At 44.8% G+C, this 17,261-nt stretch overlaps 1 protein-coding gene across 10 annotated transcripts in view; it reads right to left on the bottom strand.

The window, feature by feature from the left end:
• Tsga10 (testis specific 10) overlaps positions 1-17,064 on the bottom strand; it is a 106,905-nt gene extending 89,841 nt beyond the window's left edge. For 5 of the 10 annotated variants that reach the window (XR_015628475.1, XR_015628474.1, XM_087564772.1 and 2 more), the window contains exon 1: positions 16,732-16,815. Coding sequence is in view for 2 of the 10 variants with exons in the window: in XM_087564769.1 (XP_087420895.1) it covers positions 16,732-16,803 (72 nt within the window). In the remaining 8 variants the exon portion in view is untranslated. 10 annotated transcript variants of the gene reach the window in all.
• Between the last annotated feature and the right edge of the window lie 197 nt (positions 17,065-17,261).

Below are 17,261 nucleotides of genomic sequence, written 5' to 3' on the forward strand. Positions count from 1 at the left end.
GTGCCTTCGTGCCAGGCCTTTGCCCACTCCGGGGCGTGCCTAATGAGATCATGGGTAAGCGACCAATCAGGTGTGGATGCACCACGCTAGGGTGTATATAAGCCGCGCCATGCCGGCACACGGGGCTTCTCCTTAAGATTTCAATAAAAGTTTGGCTGTAGCAAGGATCCATATGTCCCCGCGTGTTTTCTTGCTGGCGAGAGGTCGCGCGCGGGACAATTGGTGCCGAGAACCCGGGATAAACGCCTCATCATTGCCGGCGCTGAAGGAGAGCCTCCGTTCACGGAAAGGATCCAGAAACTGCGGAACGCGGGTGAGACTCTGAAAGACGATGTTTAGCCTTGATCTGTTCCACCTCACTCCTCTGCTAGATGCGGCGGAAGCCTCTATGGTGGTTGTAGCAGCCCTCGGGCTTCTTCTATTGACCTTTGAGCTTCTAGCTACCGACAGACGGCGTCAGAGGTCGCATGGGAGCCGCCCAGTTGTAACAGCAAAGCGGAGAGTGTGGGGGAATGGCAAGGCGGCGTGTGAGAAACAGGGTTAGATAAGAAATTAAAGAGCTCAAGGAAAGATTACAAGAAGTCAGTCCCCTCTGCAGAGGCGAAAGAGTGGGGGAAAAACGCCCCGGGAGAGATAAAACAGAGAAGGGAGAAAAAGGTCTTGAAAAGGAGAAGTCTTTATCCGGTAAAGGATTCAAAGACTTCAGAGCTTGATAGCTCAGAGACAGACGAGCTTAGCTCCTCCGAGGGAGAGGATTTAGAAGATGAGGCAGCTCGCTATGAAGAAGAAGGATACTACCCAGATGAACAACGAGCTAACAGCTTGGGTAAACAGAAGGAAGTGGGAGGTGGAAACCATGCGGTTTCCCAGCCTATAAGCCCCAGCGCCCCTTCATCTTATATGGAGAGATTCCACTCAGATTCCTTCCTCACTAAAGAGGAACAGAAAAAGATACAGCAGGCATTTCCGAAGTTTGAGGCCGCTGATGGAGGCCGTGTTCACGCACCAGTAGAATATGTTCAAATTAAGGAACTTGCCGAGTCGGTCCATAACTATGGAGTTAGTGCCAATTTTACTATTGCTCAAGTCGAAAGGCTTGCCACTCTGGCCATGACTCCAGGAGACTGGCAGACAACAGTGAAGGCTGCGCTCCCTAATATGGGACAATACGTGGAATGGAAAGCCTTGTGGTATGACGCCTCTCAGGCACAGGCCAAAGTCAATGCCATTGCTGAAGGCGATCAGAGAGATTGGACACTTGATCTGCTAACAGGACAAGGGCAGTATGCCAATAATCAAACTAACTATGACTGGGGAGCATACGCTCAAATTTCCGCTGCCGCCGTTAAGGCGTGGAAGGCACTTTCCAGGAAGGGAGAGTCTGGGGGACACTTAACGAAAATTATACAAGGCCCCCAGGAGCCATTCTCAGACTTCGTGGCTAGGATGACAGAGGCAGCAGGCAGGATCTTTGGAGACCCTGAACAGGCAATGCCTTTAGTGGAACAGTTGGTCTATGAGCAAGCCACACAGGAATGCAGAGCAGCTATTACACCTAGGAAGAGCAAAGGATTACAGGACTGGTTGAGAGTTTGCCGAGAACTCGGAGGCCCGCTTACTAATGCCGGCCTCGCAGCTGCTATCCTACAGGGCCAAAAGTGCTCAGGTACAGGTGATCGCAAGGTCTGCTATAACTGTGGCAAACCAGGACATCTGAAAAAGGAGTGTCAAGCCCTCACAAGGAAGAGAGCACCAGGACTGTGTACTAAGTGTGGGAAAGGCTATCATTGGGCTAGTGAGTGTCGCTCAGTTAAAGATATCAGAGGCAGGCTTATTCAGCCTGGGCCTCCCCAGGCAGAAAGGGGTGTAAACACTCCAAAAAACGGGTATCTGGGCCCCAGGTCTCAGGGCCCCAAAACATATGGGACTCCAGCTTACAACAGACAGACACCACGGTTCGGAGAGCCACAAGAGGCTCAGCAGGAGTGGACCTCTGTTCCACCACCCAATTCATATTAATGCCACTGATGGGTGTGCAACCTGTCCCCACTGACTACAAAGGCCCCCTACCTGGGAAGTGTTGGCCTTATTATGGGTCGGTCCTCATTAACCTTAAAGGGACTTATTGTTCACCCTGGAATAATAGATCAAGATTACACGGGAGAACTTCAAGTTCTCTGCTCTTGCCCTCAAGGCATTTTTTCCATTTCCTCAGGTGACAGGATTGCTCAGTTGATTATTCTTCCAAGCTTACATGATCATTTTCCTTCTTCCGGGGTCCCTAGAGGCACCGCGAAGTTTGGCTCTTCTGGGACTGATTCTGCTTATTTAATGATGGACCTTAATTCCAGACCCTCTTTAGAGTTGAATATAGAAGGGAAAACTTTTATGGGAATTTTAGATACAGGGGCTGATAAGAGCATTATCTCCTCTAATTGGTGGCCTAAGGCATGGCCTGTCACTCAATCATCCCATTCCTTACAAGGACTAGGGTATGAGGCCAGCCCTACTATCAGCTCACGCTCCTTGATCTGGCATGCTCCAGAAGGCCAATCAGGAAGGTTTATTCCTTATGTCCTCCCTCTTCCTGTTAACATTTGGGGGAGGGATGTCTTACAGGGTCTAGGTCTGACATTGAACAACGAGTACTCTCAACAAGCTGTCGAGATTATGAAGAGAATGGGCTACGAGGAAGGAAAGGGATTAGGAAAAAAGGAACAAGGAAAATTAGAACCGGTCCCACAAGAAGGTAATATAGGAAGACAGGGCCTGGGTTTTTCCTAGGTGCCATTGAGGGTTCTATGCCCATACCCTGGCTCACGGAGGAGGCAAAATGGGTTCCTCAATGGCATCTATCCTCTGAAAAATTAGAAGCTGCCACTAAATTGGTTAATGAACAATTACAGCTTGGTCATTTAGAACCGTCCATTTCACCTTGGAATACTCCTATTTTTGTGATAAAGAAAAAATCAGGAAAATGGAGACTTCTCCATGATTTGAGAGCCATTAATGCACAGATGCGTTTATTTGGCTCGATCCAACGAGGCCTACCCTTACTCTCCGCCTTACCTAAGCAATGGAAGATAATAATTATAGACATTAAGGATTGTTTCTTTTCCATCCCCTTGTGTCCACAAGACAGACAGAGGTTTGCATTTACTATACCAGCTATTAATCATCTTGAACCTGATAAGAGATTTCAGTGGAAGGTCCTGCCTCAAGGCATGGCCAATAGCCCCACTATTTGCCAACTATATGTGCAACGAGCCCTTGAACCTATAAGGAAGCAATTTCCATCTTTGTTGCTGGCTCATTACATGGATGATATTTTAATGTGTGATCAAGATTTAACAACCTTACAGAGCTCATATCCCATCTTATTCAAAACATTGGGACAATGGGGACTATAAGTCGCTACAAAAAAGGTTCAAATTGCAGAAATTGGCTCATTTCTGGGATCGGTCATTTATCCTAAAAAAATAGTTCCCCAGAAATTAAAGATTCACAGAGATCATTTACATACCTTAAATGATTTCCAAAAATTATTGGGAGATATAAATTGGCTGCGACCATTTTTAAAGATTTCCTCTGCTGAGTTAAAACCTTTATTTGATATTTTGGAAGGGGACTCTCATATCTCCTCTCCGAGAGCATTGACGCCAGCCGCAAACCAGGCCTTACAAGTTGTAGAAGAGGCCTTACAGGATGCTCAATTGCAGCGCATTGATGAGACCAAGCCTTTTGATTTGTGTGTTTTCAAAACTATACAATTGCCAACAGCTGTCTTGTGGCAGGATGGGCCTTTATTATGGATCCATCCCAATGCATCTCCTGCTAAGATTATTGACTGGTATCCTGATGCAGTTGCTCAGCTTGCACTCCTCGGGTTGAAGGCAGCTATTACTCATTTTGGGAAAGAACCCAAAACCTTGATAGTACCATATACAGCCATTCAGGTTCAAACATTAGCTGCTACCTCAAATGCTTGGGCAGTGTTAGTCATTTCCTTTGCTGGACAGATTGATAATCATTATCCAAAACACCCGATCCTACAATTTGCTTTAAGCCAAGCCATTGTGTTCCCACACATAATGTCTCAGAAACCACTTGTTGATGGGGTTGTAGTGTATACAGATGGGTCAAAAACTGGTATAGGTGCTTATGTGGTCAATGATAAGGTAGTATCTAAACAGTATAATGAAACCTCACCTCAAGTTGTGGAATGTTTAGTGGTGCTAGAGGTCCTCGAGACCTTCCCAGGCCCGCTTAACATTGTGTCAGATTCCTCTTATGTGGTTAATGCAGTTAAGGTTCTTGAGGTGGATGGATTAATCAGGCCTTCCAACAAACTTGCCAAAATTTTTCAACAAATTCAATCTACCCTTCTCAGCAGGAGATCCCCTATATTCATAACACATATTAGAGCTCACTCAGACCTTCCTGGGCCAATGTCCCGCGGAAATTACCTAGCGGACAAAGCTACAAGAGTGATTACAGTTGCCTTGTCCCTTCAATTAGATGTAGCAAAAGAATTTCACAGACAATTTCATGTGACGGCTGAAGCTTTACGCCGCCGATTTGCTTTGACTAGAAAAGAAGCTAGGGAGATAGTTACCCAATGTCAAAATTGTTGTCAATTCCTGCCTGTACCACATGTGGGAGTTAACCCACAAGGAATCCGACCACTACAGGTCTGGCATATGGATGTTACTCATATCCCTTCTTTTGGAAAACTTCAGTATCTACATGTTTCTATTGATACATGCTCTGGCATTATGTTTGCTACACCTCTAACAGGAGAAAAGGCCTCGCATGCAATTCAACATTGCCTCGAGGCGTGGAGCGCTTGGGGTAAACCCAAACTCCTTAAGACAGATAATGGACCAGCTTATACTTCTCAAAAATTTCAACAATTCTGCCACCAGATGGAGGTGACTCATCTGACTGGTCTCCCGTATAATCCTCAGGGACAGGACATTGTAGAACATGCCCATCACACTCTCAAATCCTATTTAATTAAACAAAAAGGGGAGTCGAGGAGGCTCTACCCTCAGTACCAAGAGTAGCTGTTTCCATGGCACTCTTCACCCTTAATTTTTTAAATCTTGATGCCCAAGGCCATACTGCGGCCGAACGTCACTATTCAGAGCCTGATAGACCAAAAGAGATGGTAAAATGGAAAGATGTTTTGACTGGCCTATGGAAAGGCCCGGATCCTATTTTAATAAGATCCAGGGGAGCGGTTTGTGTTTTCCCACAGGAAGAAGACAACCCATTCTGGCTACCGGAACGACTGACATGGAGAATTCTGACGCCTAGAAATGACTCCCGGATGGATCCTTCGGAAACTACCTCTAGCCCTCACACTGCCTCTTTGGATTTGGATTCCTAGTACTTCTAAGAATGGGTGGGGGTGGCTCTGTTTGGTGCAGCCCTATGCTGTGGATTAGTGTTCATGCTATGGTTGGCTTGCAAACTCAGATCTCAACAGAAACGTGACAAGGCCGTTATCACTCAAGCACTTGTGGCCATTTGAACAAGGGGCCTCCCCTAAAATTTGGTTATCTATCTTCAAAAATTAGTCGGTATCTGAGTTCTCTGCTCTTGCACCCCATGGATCTGTGGATCCATTGCACTGGGATGAGAGAGACTCAATGATTTTTTGATCAGCCCTTCTACATCGCTGAGGTTTCCTCATTGCACGCGATAGGGTGATCATGATCTCCCCACTAACTCACCTTCTGGCTGGCCTCTTTTTAGAGTTCGCCCTAGGTCATTATCAGTTACTGTCACACAGCACTGTGGTATCCAGAGACGGGCAACTTTCCTCATGCACAGACCAATCTAAGACACGGGGCCCGGTGGCGATAGGGTTACCCTTCGACGGATAAGGCTGTGACATAGAGGAACGACCAAAGACAGGAGCCACAGCAGATGGACATAACTGCAGGGACCTAGACCAGCCTAGACAATAATTTACTGTTATTAATTAAATAAAATAATAAGGGGGAGATGTAGAGGGCCGCAATAACATTCGCCACCACTAGATGGCACTGGCTTCCACTGCACCCCATGTGGAAGGCCGAGCTAGACGAGATGGCGCTGGCCTCCGCCGCGCCAGCCGACTTCCTTTCAGGAAGTTAACTGTGTGCGCATGTGCAAGAGTGCCTTCGGGCCAGGTCTTTGCCCACTCCAGGGCATGCCTAATGAGATCATGGGTAAGCGACCAATCAGGTGTGGATGCGCCGCACTAGGGTGTATATAAGCCGTGCCATGCTGGCGCACGGGGCTTCTCCTTGAGATTTCAATAAAAGTTTGGCTGTAGCAAGGATCCGTATGTCCCCGCGTGTTTTCTTGCTGGCGAGAGGTCGCGCGCAGGAGACGGAGACAGAGACGGAGACACAGACACAAACAGACACAGACACAGACGGAGACACAGACACAGACAGACACAGACACAGACACAGACAGACGAACAGAGAGGGAATTTGTAAGTACATCCTAGACCAATGGTTCTCAATCTGTGGGTCTCAGCCTCTTTGGGAGTTGCATATCAGATTATACATTATATCTACTACCCCACCTGAAATGTCAGCACACATCTCATAGACTACTTGAAGTTATGAATCATTTAGAACTTTATGAAATATATAAAAATTCTACCACTTCTCACTTGGTTTCTGTTGACAACTATGTTCTTATTTACAAACATTTGACTCAGAAAAGCAGAAGAAATAATTTCTCACTTTGGCAATTAATTTTTAAATTTTGGTGAATAAATGAATCACAAAGGAGTGGTATTTAAATGGAGGTCCTTATTCACTGTACACCTGACACCCTGCAAATCTATTATTGCCTTTCCACCACAGTTTGAATTGCCAAGATCTACTTTTGCCAAACATACAAAGCTCTTCACAATTTGTTCCCTTCTACTCTGACCACTTTATATTCTTAATACATATACCTAGAAATACTCTTCTTCGCTAACATTTTAAGGCTCAGTTTGAACTCCATATTCTCAAGATCTCTTCTGTTTTTTATGCTATGAGGAGGGTGTCATCTACAAGACTTCCATACATATGCTGATTAGGCAACAATTTAGGTATTCATGTTTTCTAGATATATCTTCCTTACACGTTTACTTGAACCTTAAAAAAAACAAGCAATGTCTGAAAATTATGTCCCTACCAGTCTGGGGAGAGGGAGAAGGGGAGAGGGAGAGGGAAGGGAGAGGGAGAGGGAAAGGGACCCTACAGGAAGTGGAGGAAGACAGGGAACAATCTCAAGTGTCAGCCCAGCTTTTCCACCTTATTTTACACAGGGTCTACTGTCTTATTACTGCATTACCAGGCTAGCTGGCCCACAGGTTTCTCCTGAATCCACCTTCCATCCGTTCACTACCATCTGGCTTTACATAGTGTGCTGGTTGGTTTCTGTCAACTTGATACAAGCCAAGGTCGTATAAGAGGGGAGTTCAGCTGAGAAAACTTCCATCATACTGGTTTGTAGGCAAGTCTGTAGAGCATTTTCTGCATCAATGATTGATGTGGGAGAGCCCAGCCTATATGAGTGACGCCACTCTTGGACTTAGGTGATATAAGAAAGCAGGCTGAGCAAGCCATTAAGCAACATGCCTCCATGGTCTCTGTCTCAGTTCCTGCCTCCAGGCTCCTGCTTTGATTCCCTACCCTAGCTTCTCTTTACGACTACAGCTGTGTGGTGACTTGATTAAGATGTCCCCTGTAAGTCTCAGTCATTTGAATATTTGGTTCCTGGTTGGTGGATATTTGAAAAAGATTAGGAAGTGTGACCTTGTTAGAGGAGGCATGTCACTGGGGGTGAGTTTAAGATTTCAAAAGCCTCTGCCATGTGCCCTCTGTTTCTTGTCTGTGGATCAGGAGATGGGCTATCAGATGCTCCAGCACCATGCCTGCTTGTCTGCAGCCATATTCCCCACCATTGTGGTCATCAACTCTAAACCTCTGGAACTGTAAGCTCCAAATAAACCCTCTCTTCTATAAGTTGCCTCAGTTATAGCATTTTATCACAACAACAAAAAAGTAACCAATGCAAACTGTAAGTGGAAACTAGTTCTTTCCTCCCAAAGTCCCTGTGGCCATGCTATTTTATCACAGGAATAAAAATCTAACTAGAACACATGGGTTTTAGGATCTAAACTCAAGTCTTTATCCTATCACTCATGGAGCTATCTCTCCAGCCTCTAGAGCTCTTTACTAACAGGAAGGCCTCTGAAAGTAGTAAGCTAAACAAAACTAAACTTTTCTTTATTCTCCGTGGTAGACTGACAATCAAGTGAGGATTCTACAAAAACAGATACTAGGCTAGTCTAGTAATTAAATAAGAAAACCTACTTGACACTTCATGCCAAGCTGCTTCCATCCTCCCCTAGCTGTCAAGGCAATACTATGGGTAGTAAAGAGAGATGTATATCTGAAACTTCAGTGCCTGGCCTGCCAATTTCCACACCCCATACCACACAAATGATCTCCACATTCCAGTGAGCACTAATATCTATTTACTTAGATATTAGAATATTTAGAACCTACTACTTTCCATTCCCACAGACCTATGGACAAGCCTGCATCAAAGCACTTAGTGCTGTGCTGCTTTCATTGGACAGTCACTGCCACAGCAACTTGAAGATGTCTGAAACAAACCTCCGAAATCTCTCACTGCCCTTTGCTCTCTTTGCTTCATATTCTTTTCAGATCTCCATGAGGAGCCACCATCAAGTGTGTATATGCACAAGGTTAAAAATAAAAAATAAAAATATTTTAAAAGGAGGGTGTCTTTGACTCTTTTCTTTTCTTGACTCTCACCTAATATATCAACGAGTTATGTTGGTTCTAGCTCCAAAATGTATATCCTAAATCCATCTGTGGTAGTTTCAATAAAAATGGCCATCCACATTGGGAGTGGCACTATGAGTGGGTGTGTCACTGGGGATGGGCTTGAGGTGTCAGAGCTCAAGCCTGTGGAGGATGTGGAGATAAACCTGGTGGAAGAAAAAGTGGGATGGAGAGCTAGGTGCCACAAGTTCAAGACTCCTTGAAGAGTCTAGATCCACTGTCTGTGATCTGACGTGGATCCCAGCACACCAGTGAGAAACACAAAGTACCCAAGCCCAAGGTGGAGACTGCTTCCTGTCTTTACTGAAATCTCCCCCAGGGGACTGGACCCTCCCCTACAGGCTCAAGGACAGGCGAGTCAGATTCTGCTAAGCAACCCAGGCTGCCCCACACACACACACCCCATTTGCCCTTGAATACATAAACATATCCTAGTTGGCTAAAAAGCTATAGAAAGCTTGTGTGACAAACAATAAAGTTAGATCTGCACTCTGATGCTGGTTTCCAGATTCTGACTCCTGGCATCTCTGTGAGCTCTCTTTCCACTTTCTTCCCACTTCCCAGTCCCTGTTCCCACACTGCCAGGCCCAGTGCTGCTATCTCTTCTTGCTGCCTGCAGATCCAGATTTAGAACTCTCAGCTGCCTCTCCAGCACTATGTCTGTATGTTGCCATGCTTCCCACCTTGACCAAAATGGGCTAAACCTCTGAATTATGAGTCAGCCCCAATTAAATGTTGTCCTATATAAGAGTTGCCGTGGTCATGGTGTTTCTTCATAACAATAGAACCCTACCTAAGACAGAAGTTGTTACTAGGGACTAGGGTATTGCTGTGATAGGCTAGACTATGTTTTTATTTGGAGGTATATGAAACACTTTGGGACTTTGGCCTAGAAAAGTGACTGGAGATTTTAAATACAGCTTAATGGGCTATCCGAGTAAGAACATGAAAGACAGTAGTACAGAGGATGATTTGAACTGTTGGGGTCTGGCTCAAAAGATTTCAGAGGAGAATATTATTACTATGTGTCCTAGAGATTGTTCTTGTGTTATTTTGTCAAAGAATGTGGCTGCTTTTTGCTTATGTCTGAAAAGTCTGCCTGAGGCTAGACTGAAGAGTTTTGGGCTGTGTTAGCAGAGATTTGAAAACAGCCTAGTGCTGACTCTGACTGTGCTTATTAGTGGCCAACTATACACAGATCTGTAGTGAAAAGGAGAAAGGTGGGCAAGGAAAATACAAAACATACAGTTTGAGGAGAAAAGAAGCACCAGGATGTGTACACAGATTGAAGAGAAGCCTGATGCTAAATGGAGAGAACAGTGATCTCAGAACAACACCCCAACAAGGCAACTTGTGGAAAGCATTCAAGAAACACGAAAGGGGTTTCACAAAGCTTAGAGCTCGGTATGGTGGTGCACGCCTTTGATCCTGGCACCTGCAGGGCAGAGGCAGGTGGATTTCAGAGTTCAAGAACAGCCTGGTCTACAGAGTGAGCTCCAGGACAGCCAAGTTTAAGCGTTGAAGCAAACCATCAAAACATAAAACACATTCCAGCTCCCCCAAGCAGACTCAGCAGCTTCGGCCACATGGTTTGAACTTTAGAGTCAAGGGTACAAGAAAGGAGTTATAGAATCTCTTTCCTCAAGTAAGGAAAGTCACTGAGGTCAGTTCAGCGGCAGGGATGTCCTTGAATGGAGGCCCAGAAAGACCACTGCATGAAGCTGTAAAAGAAAAGCCTGGATTGCTCTGGAGACCCCAAAATGATAAGAGATGCCAGAGCCACGGGCTACCTGCTGAGGAAAGTGGGACCAGCCCAAGAGAGAAAGAAGTGCACTGCAGTCAACAAAGCTGAAGGAATCTGGAGGTCTGAAGAGGCTCTGACATCAGACATGGAGATGCAGTTTGGAGTGTGCCGGCTGGTTTTCAGTCTTGCTTTGGTCCAGTCTTTCCTCACTGTGCTCCCTTTTGGAACAGTAATGTCTATCCTGTGCCATTTTATGTTGGAAGCATGTGATCTGATTTTTCATTTTGACTTTACAAGGAACCACAGATAAGAAACTACATGAGTCTCAGAAAAGACTTTTGAATTCTGGACTTTTAAACAGTACTGAAACTGGGGTAAACTATGGGAACTTAGAAATTGGACTAAATGCATTTTGCATTATGATATGGTGATAAGTGTATAGGCCCAGGGAGTGAAATGTGAGGGGCTGAAAGAAAATGGCCATCCTAGGCATATAGGGAATGGTACTATGAGGAGGTGTGGCCTTGTTGGAGGAGGTGTGGCCTTGTTGGAGGAAGTTTGTCACTGATGAGCTTGAGGTTTCAAAAGCTCAAGCCAGGCCCAGTGCTGCTGCCTCTTCTTGCTGCCTGCAGATGCAGAACTCTCAGCTGCCTCTCCAGCACCACGTCTGCGTGCTGCCATGCTTCCCACCTTGACCAAAATGGACTGAACCTCTGAAGTATAAAACAGCCCCATTTAAAAGTTGTCCTTTATAAGAGTTGCTGTGGTCACGGTGTCTCTTGTCAGCAATAGAAATCCTAAGACATCATCCATTTCTACACACTATAAGGATATGCCTCAAGTGCACCCTCCCCCCACCTAGATTACTGCACGTTTCCTACTGGTCTTCCTGCTCCTTCCCTTGCTTTATAGAACTTATTCTTCACCCTAAAATGAGATGAATCACTTTAAAATGTTTAGAGCCTGTTCAAAAGCACTCCAATGGCTTTCTGCTATAATTAGGACAAAATCTAAACTTCCTTAGTCCATGAGTTGGTGCTTTCTCTTTAAAGATCTGGTACTTTCTTCCTCACTTATCAATTAGCTTTACTATCTATCTGTCTGTTCCTCTCATGGCTGCTCTGACCTGAAGAACTGTATGTCCCTCAAGCTAATGCCACAAAAGCCTCGTCCCCAGACTTACAGCCTTAGGTGGTACAGGAGCCAATTGGTATGCAGAACACACATATAGCACTTTTGGGGTCAGCTCCTAGCACCAAAAAGTAAACTAGATCATGGTCAATTACCTGTATAGAAGAGGCCCCAGGCCTCTCTCACACTTTGTATCATGAGGAAACAACAATAAGGTATGTATGAACCAGGAAAAGGGCCTCCACCAGATATGATCTTCCAATTCCCAGCTTCCAGAACTGTTAGGATTAAATGTTTGTTGTTACAATCTCCTGAGCATACAGTGTTCTGTTGCAGCAATGCAAATGAGCTACGATGTGGTCCATTTCCATTTGACTTCATGCTCTCTTCCCACTTTTCCCCACCAGGAGCGTTCTCTCCTCAGCCTTTTTTTTTTTTTTTTTAAGATTTATTTATTTATGTTTGTAAATGAGTACACTGTAGCTGTCTTCAGACACCAGAAGAGGGCATCGGATCTCATTACAGATGGTTGTGAGCCTCCATGTGGTTGCTGGGAATTGAACTCAGGACCTCTGGAAGAGCTCAGTGCTCTTAACCGCTGAGCCATCTCTCCAGTCCTCTCCTCAGCCTTTTACCTGACTGACATCTTCTCAACCTCAGCTCTTTGGTTTGAACATCACAATAGCTTTTCTCCCTCAATCTCCTCCTTTAAGCAGATTCTCTTTCAGTCACTCTCCTCTCAGGCTACTACACTTGCCCCTATTGAAATTGTATTAGTTATTTGTCTCCCTGCTTTCTGTCTATTTTCTTCTACCGGGATATAAATTCCAAGACTGCTACGCTGTTGTCTGGTTGCTATGTTTGAACAAAGTCCACCAAAGTTTCTCTATGGAACATTTGTATTTACTCAATGAATAAATATTTAGAGTTAATAAAACATTTTTAAATAATGACATTTAATTAAACAAAGCAGTTTCTGTGGTGGAATGAAAGTAAATCCCAAGAGGACTAATAAATGAATAAGGATTAAAAATCAAAATATAAAATGTAAGCCTTTAATCAGAATGGCTACAAGAGCCAAAGAGGCAGAATAAAAGTTAAAGGAAGGGGGCTGGGGATTTAGCTCAGTGGTAGAGCGCTTACCTAAGAAGCGCAAGGCCCTGGGTTCGGTCCCCAGCTCCGAAAAAAAGAACAAAAAAAAAAAAAAGTTAAAGGAAGACTAAGGCTGTAGAAGGTTCACTGCCAAAAGAGAAAAGTATGCTCCATTCTTTTCAAGAGACCCCTTCCAGAGTCAAACAAGTACTGTGGCTCTCAAGAAAATGCAAAGAAAGTCTACACATCCTTACTCTGAAAATTCAAACCTGAAATCCTCACAAAGTTTCTGAGCAACAGCATGAAGCTACAAATGGAAAAGTCCATACCTGACCTCAGGAGAGTGGCCAAAGTCAAAATCCCAGGATACCAAAAGTGTTACGGAAAATGGATGTAAAGTTCATATGAAACAAATTAATTTTCTGTTTAGATTTGGCCCCATCCCTGAGATGCATCATGTACATGCAATATCCCAAAGTCCCCAACCTCTGAAACAGCAACACTTCTGATTTTAAGCATTTCTGATGAACAATATCTAATCTGCATACACAAAACCACTTCAATATTTCCTTAGGGCCAGGACCACTGAGATGACTTAACTGATAAGGGCACTGTGCCTGAGCCTGATGACCTGAGTTTGATCACCCAGGACCCATATAGTGAAAGAAGAGAACCGACTCTCACAGTTCCTCTATCTCCGCACAGGCACTGTAGCAAGCATACATCCTGGCAAGTGTGCACACATACACATAGAAGTTGTCCTCTGACCTCCTCATGCACATAATGTGCACGCACATGCACAAGCACAAACACACACACACACACACACACACACACACACACACACACACACACACGGGGGGGGGGTTGAAAAAGGAATTCACTAAAGTAATGCAAGTAATGAAGTCCTACAACAGAGAAAGAATGAAGACATAAATTAATGTTGATTGGTGGAGAGGCAAAAGGTGAGTAACATGAGGAAACCCAGGTAGCAGGTACACTGTCCTCTGACACAGAATGAGAAAAGCAAAGGTAAGTGGAATTTTAAATAAGGGTTAAATATGAGGAACTTCCTTCCTAGTGGGACTTTAATTTTTCAGTGAAATGAAGTTAAGATTATATGTTTAAAAACTATCAGCAAAAGGCGGGAAGGGTAGGGAGGATCAAGATAAAACAATATATGTGTGTGAAATGTCATGATACAACAGACTATTTGTATATTAACTTCTCTCCTCTGGTCACCCCCTCCCACTGTATACTAACTTTCTTTTTAAAGATTTATTTATTTTATGCATGTGAGTACACTGTAGCCGTCTTCAGACACACCAGAAGAGGGCATCGGGCCACCATGTGGTTGCTGGGAACTGAACTCAGGACCTCTGAAGAGCAGTCAGTGCTCTTAACCGCTAAGCCATCTCTCCAGCTCTGTACACTAACGTTTAAAAATTAGTTTAAAAATATATCATTAGGGTCAGGAAAGTACACACTGTACACATAGGATCAGAGTTTGGATCATAGCATCCTTGTAAAGAAGACTGGGCACAGCAGTGGGCAGCATGTGCCTGTGATCCTAGCATGGGACAAGCAGGGGATAAGAGGACCACTGGGCATGCTGGTCAGCCAGACTAACTGTACTGACAAACTCCAGGCTCAGTGAGAAATGATGCCTTAAAAATAAAGTAAAGAGGGGCTGGGGATTTAGCTCAGTGGTAGAGCGCTTACCTAGGAAGCGCAAGGCCCTGGGTTTGGTCCCCAGCTCCGAAAAAAAAAAGAACCAAAAAAAAAATAAATAAATAAAATAAAGTAAAGAGGGATTAAGGGAAAACACCCAGGTCAGTTTGTAACCTTCACACACATGTATACATGTGCATGTAACACATAACACACAAAGTATCATTGCTCTTAAGCAAACTGAGTCACACAGTACACATTTGGCAAGTAGCTATTATATTGATACAATAATTAAAAATACTGTAGTATTTTCAATTCAGTTCTGAAAACTGGTTCTGGGAAAGCTAAACTAGGGTTAAGTTTTGCTTTTTTTTTTTTTTAAAACAATTCTCTCCAAAAGTTAGATTTACAGACTCATCAAAGTAGGATAGAAGTGCCTACCAGGAGATATGGATAATCCTACAAAAAGGTTATGAATGTCACATTTATATTTATGACAAAAATAAGTGAGTATGTTTTGAGAACTCACTTCAAGCAAAATAGTAAAGTCATTAAAGTTTAAACTTTTCTTAAGGTAAACAACAACAAAATCTCCCCAGTCATTTCACTCCAAGCTCCAAGCTCATCTCTGTTTCTACAATCCAGTCTCTAAAGAAATAACTTATGTTCTCAATGCAGCATGAAACAATGGAGAGGCAGTGTTTATCAAGACCTTAGAAACCCAAGACGGAGTTAGCTGTTCTCTGAAGGCTTTTCTAGACCAAAGGGATTAGTAATTTAAGACTAAGACTAATGGTGCAACTAAAACAAAAAGAACTACCTTCCCCACTGCCTCTCCTCAAAACATGAGATGCATATATTTTAATACCCATAACCCTGTCAGATATTTGAAAACCCACCGACAGTAAATTGTGGTATATCTTTACAGTGGAACACTAGCAAACTACCTAGAAGCAGTAAGGATACAACCTCTAAGTGTTGAAAATAAGCTGTAGAACACCTGCTACAGTTTCCCTTCTATAAAGTCCCCTAACAAGGCAGACTGTAAGCTGTACTTTTGCACAGGATGATAAAACTACTAGGAAAAGCAAGAAAATGGCTAGCATTGCCAGTATGGGGAATAAAGGAAGCGCAAGAGCATGTGACTTGTTAGGGAATAAATTACACCTGTTTTAATGGCCTCTACTTGTGGAAAACTTTAAAACCAAATTATTTTTAAACAAATGAGACATTAGACTGAAAACAGAACCCAGAGGCTCTCTCTTTGCCTGGTTATATTCTGGGCTACGGCAATGATTCTTCTTTGGAAAATAAGTAAAACCTGTTTTTAAAACTGCCATTAAATAATATCGAGGTTTGGGGGTTTGAAAGGAATATTGGTTGATGTAATATATTTATTATTTCTTTCCCAGTAATTAAGACAGAAGGACTTAGTTCATTGCTTAATTAAAATACAATTGTTTTGTTCTTCAAGCACAGTTAAATATAACTTCCCTTTAGCTTAACAACCTATTCTATTCCGAAATTACTATGACTTTATTTCCCGAAAGTGAACAAAATGTACTCGAAATCCTGAAAACCAGTAGAATAAAATGACTAGCTAGTACCGTGGGACATGCAGGTCTGCAGGGGCTTAAAGAAAACACCGAACCCTGTCACTTGTGCAAACCTTTCTTAAAATCTAAATCGTTGACTGAAGATTATATACAAATACTTATGTACATATATACGTCGGCATTTTTAGATATTAAATGCATGACAGATGCCTATTTGAGTCTTGAATAAGTTTTCAAACAAAAACCAGCCTACCCTGCCTTTCCTCTGTACAAACTAGGAGATTGTGAGATTTTTTTTTCATGCAAAATTCAATTTCTCCCTTCATCTGCCTTCTAATCTATAAAGAAGAGATTGAGGAGAGACTGGGGGGTCCTGAAACAGACAGGCTAAACTTCCAAATGCCACAGCTTCACCTCAGTGTCTCTAAGCAATCAGTCCCCCAACAACCAAGCTGAGGCAGGCAGCAGCGAAGCGGTCACCATAGGAACTGGGCTCAACCATGAACTCCCCAGAAACTAGGGTAAATTTTGCTCCTGGAAGCCATCCTACCCGGCGGGTTACCCACGACACAGCTGCCCAAACAGCGATGCCCACCCCGGGCCACCGTGAGGCTCTCCCCACCCTCTTGCAGCCGCCCCGGAGTGGCTCTCTTCTAGCCCAGCGCACCTCCGAGGCTTCTCCCTGGAGCTCCGCAGCCCTCCCCTGGCCTCCGCGGCCACCGTCCTCCCCGGAGCTCATCCCGGCCACTATGGGGCCTATGGCCTTGCCAGAGATCCAGCCCCACCCCGGCCTCCATCCTCCGCCCCTGTCTCCTTCTTCCCGCCCCCTGGCTCCGCCCCGGCGGAGGCCGGCGCTGGGCAGGGCGCAGCGGGAAGAGGGCGGGAGCGGTTAGCTCGGGGCTGGCCGACGCCCCGCCCTCACGCTCTGTACCTGAGCGGGGCTCTCCTTCCACCTCCCCGGCGCCTCCGCTCCACTTCCGTCCGGCGCGCCCTAGCCCCCGTGCGCACGCGTACTTGGCTCGACACGCCCTCTCGTGGGGGGGGACTACGGATCGTGCGCGCGCACCCGAGCGAGCACGTAGCGACGTAGACAGCAGCGGGCCCGCCTGTCAGGGCTCCGACTTGAGGCCTTTTCCTGGTCCATCCGCGCCGCGCAGGCGCACGGCCACGCAGCGCCGTGATGGCCGACCCGTGCGT

Source organism: Rattus norvegicus, chromosome 9 (assembly GCF_021556685.1).
Source record: "Rattus norvegicus strain SHRSP/BbbUtx chromosome 9, alternate assembly SHRSP_T2T, whole genome shotgun sequence".
Lineage (NCBI taxonomy): Eukaryota > Metazoa > Chordata > Mammalia > Rodentia > Muridae > Rattus > Rattus norvegicus.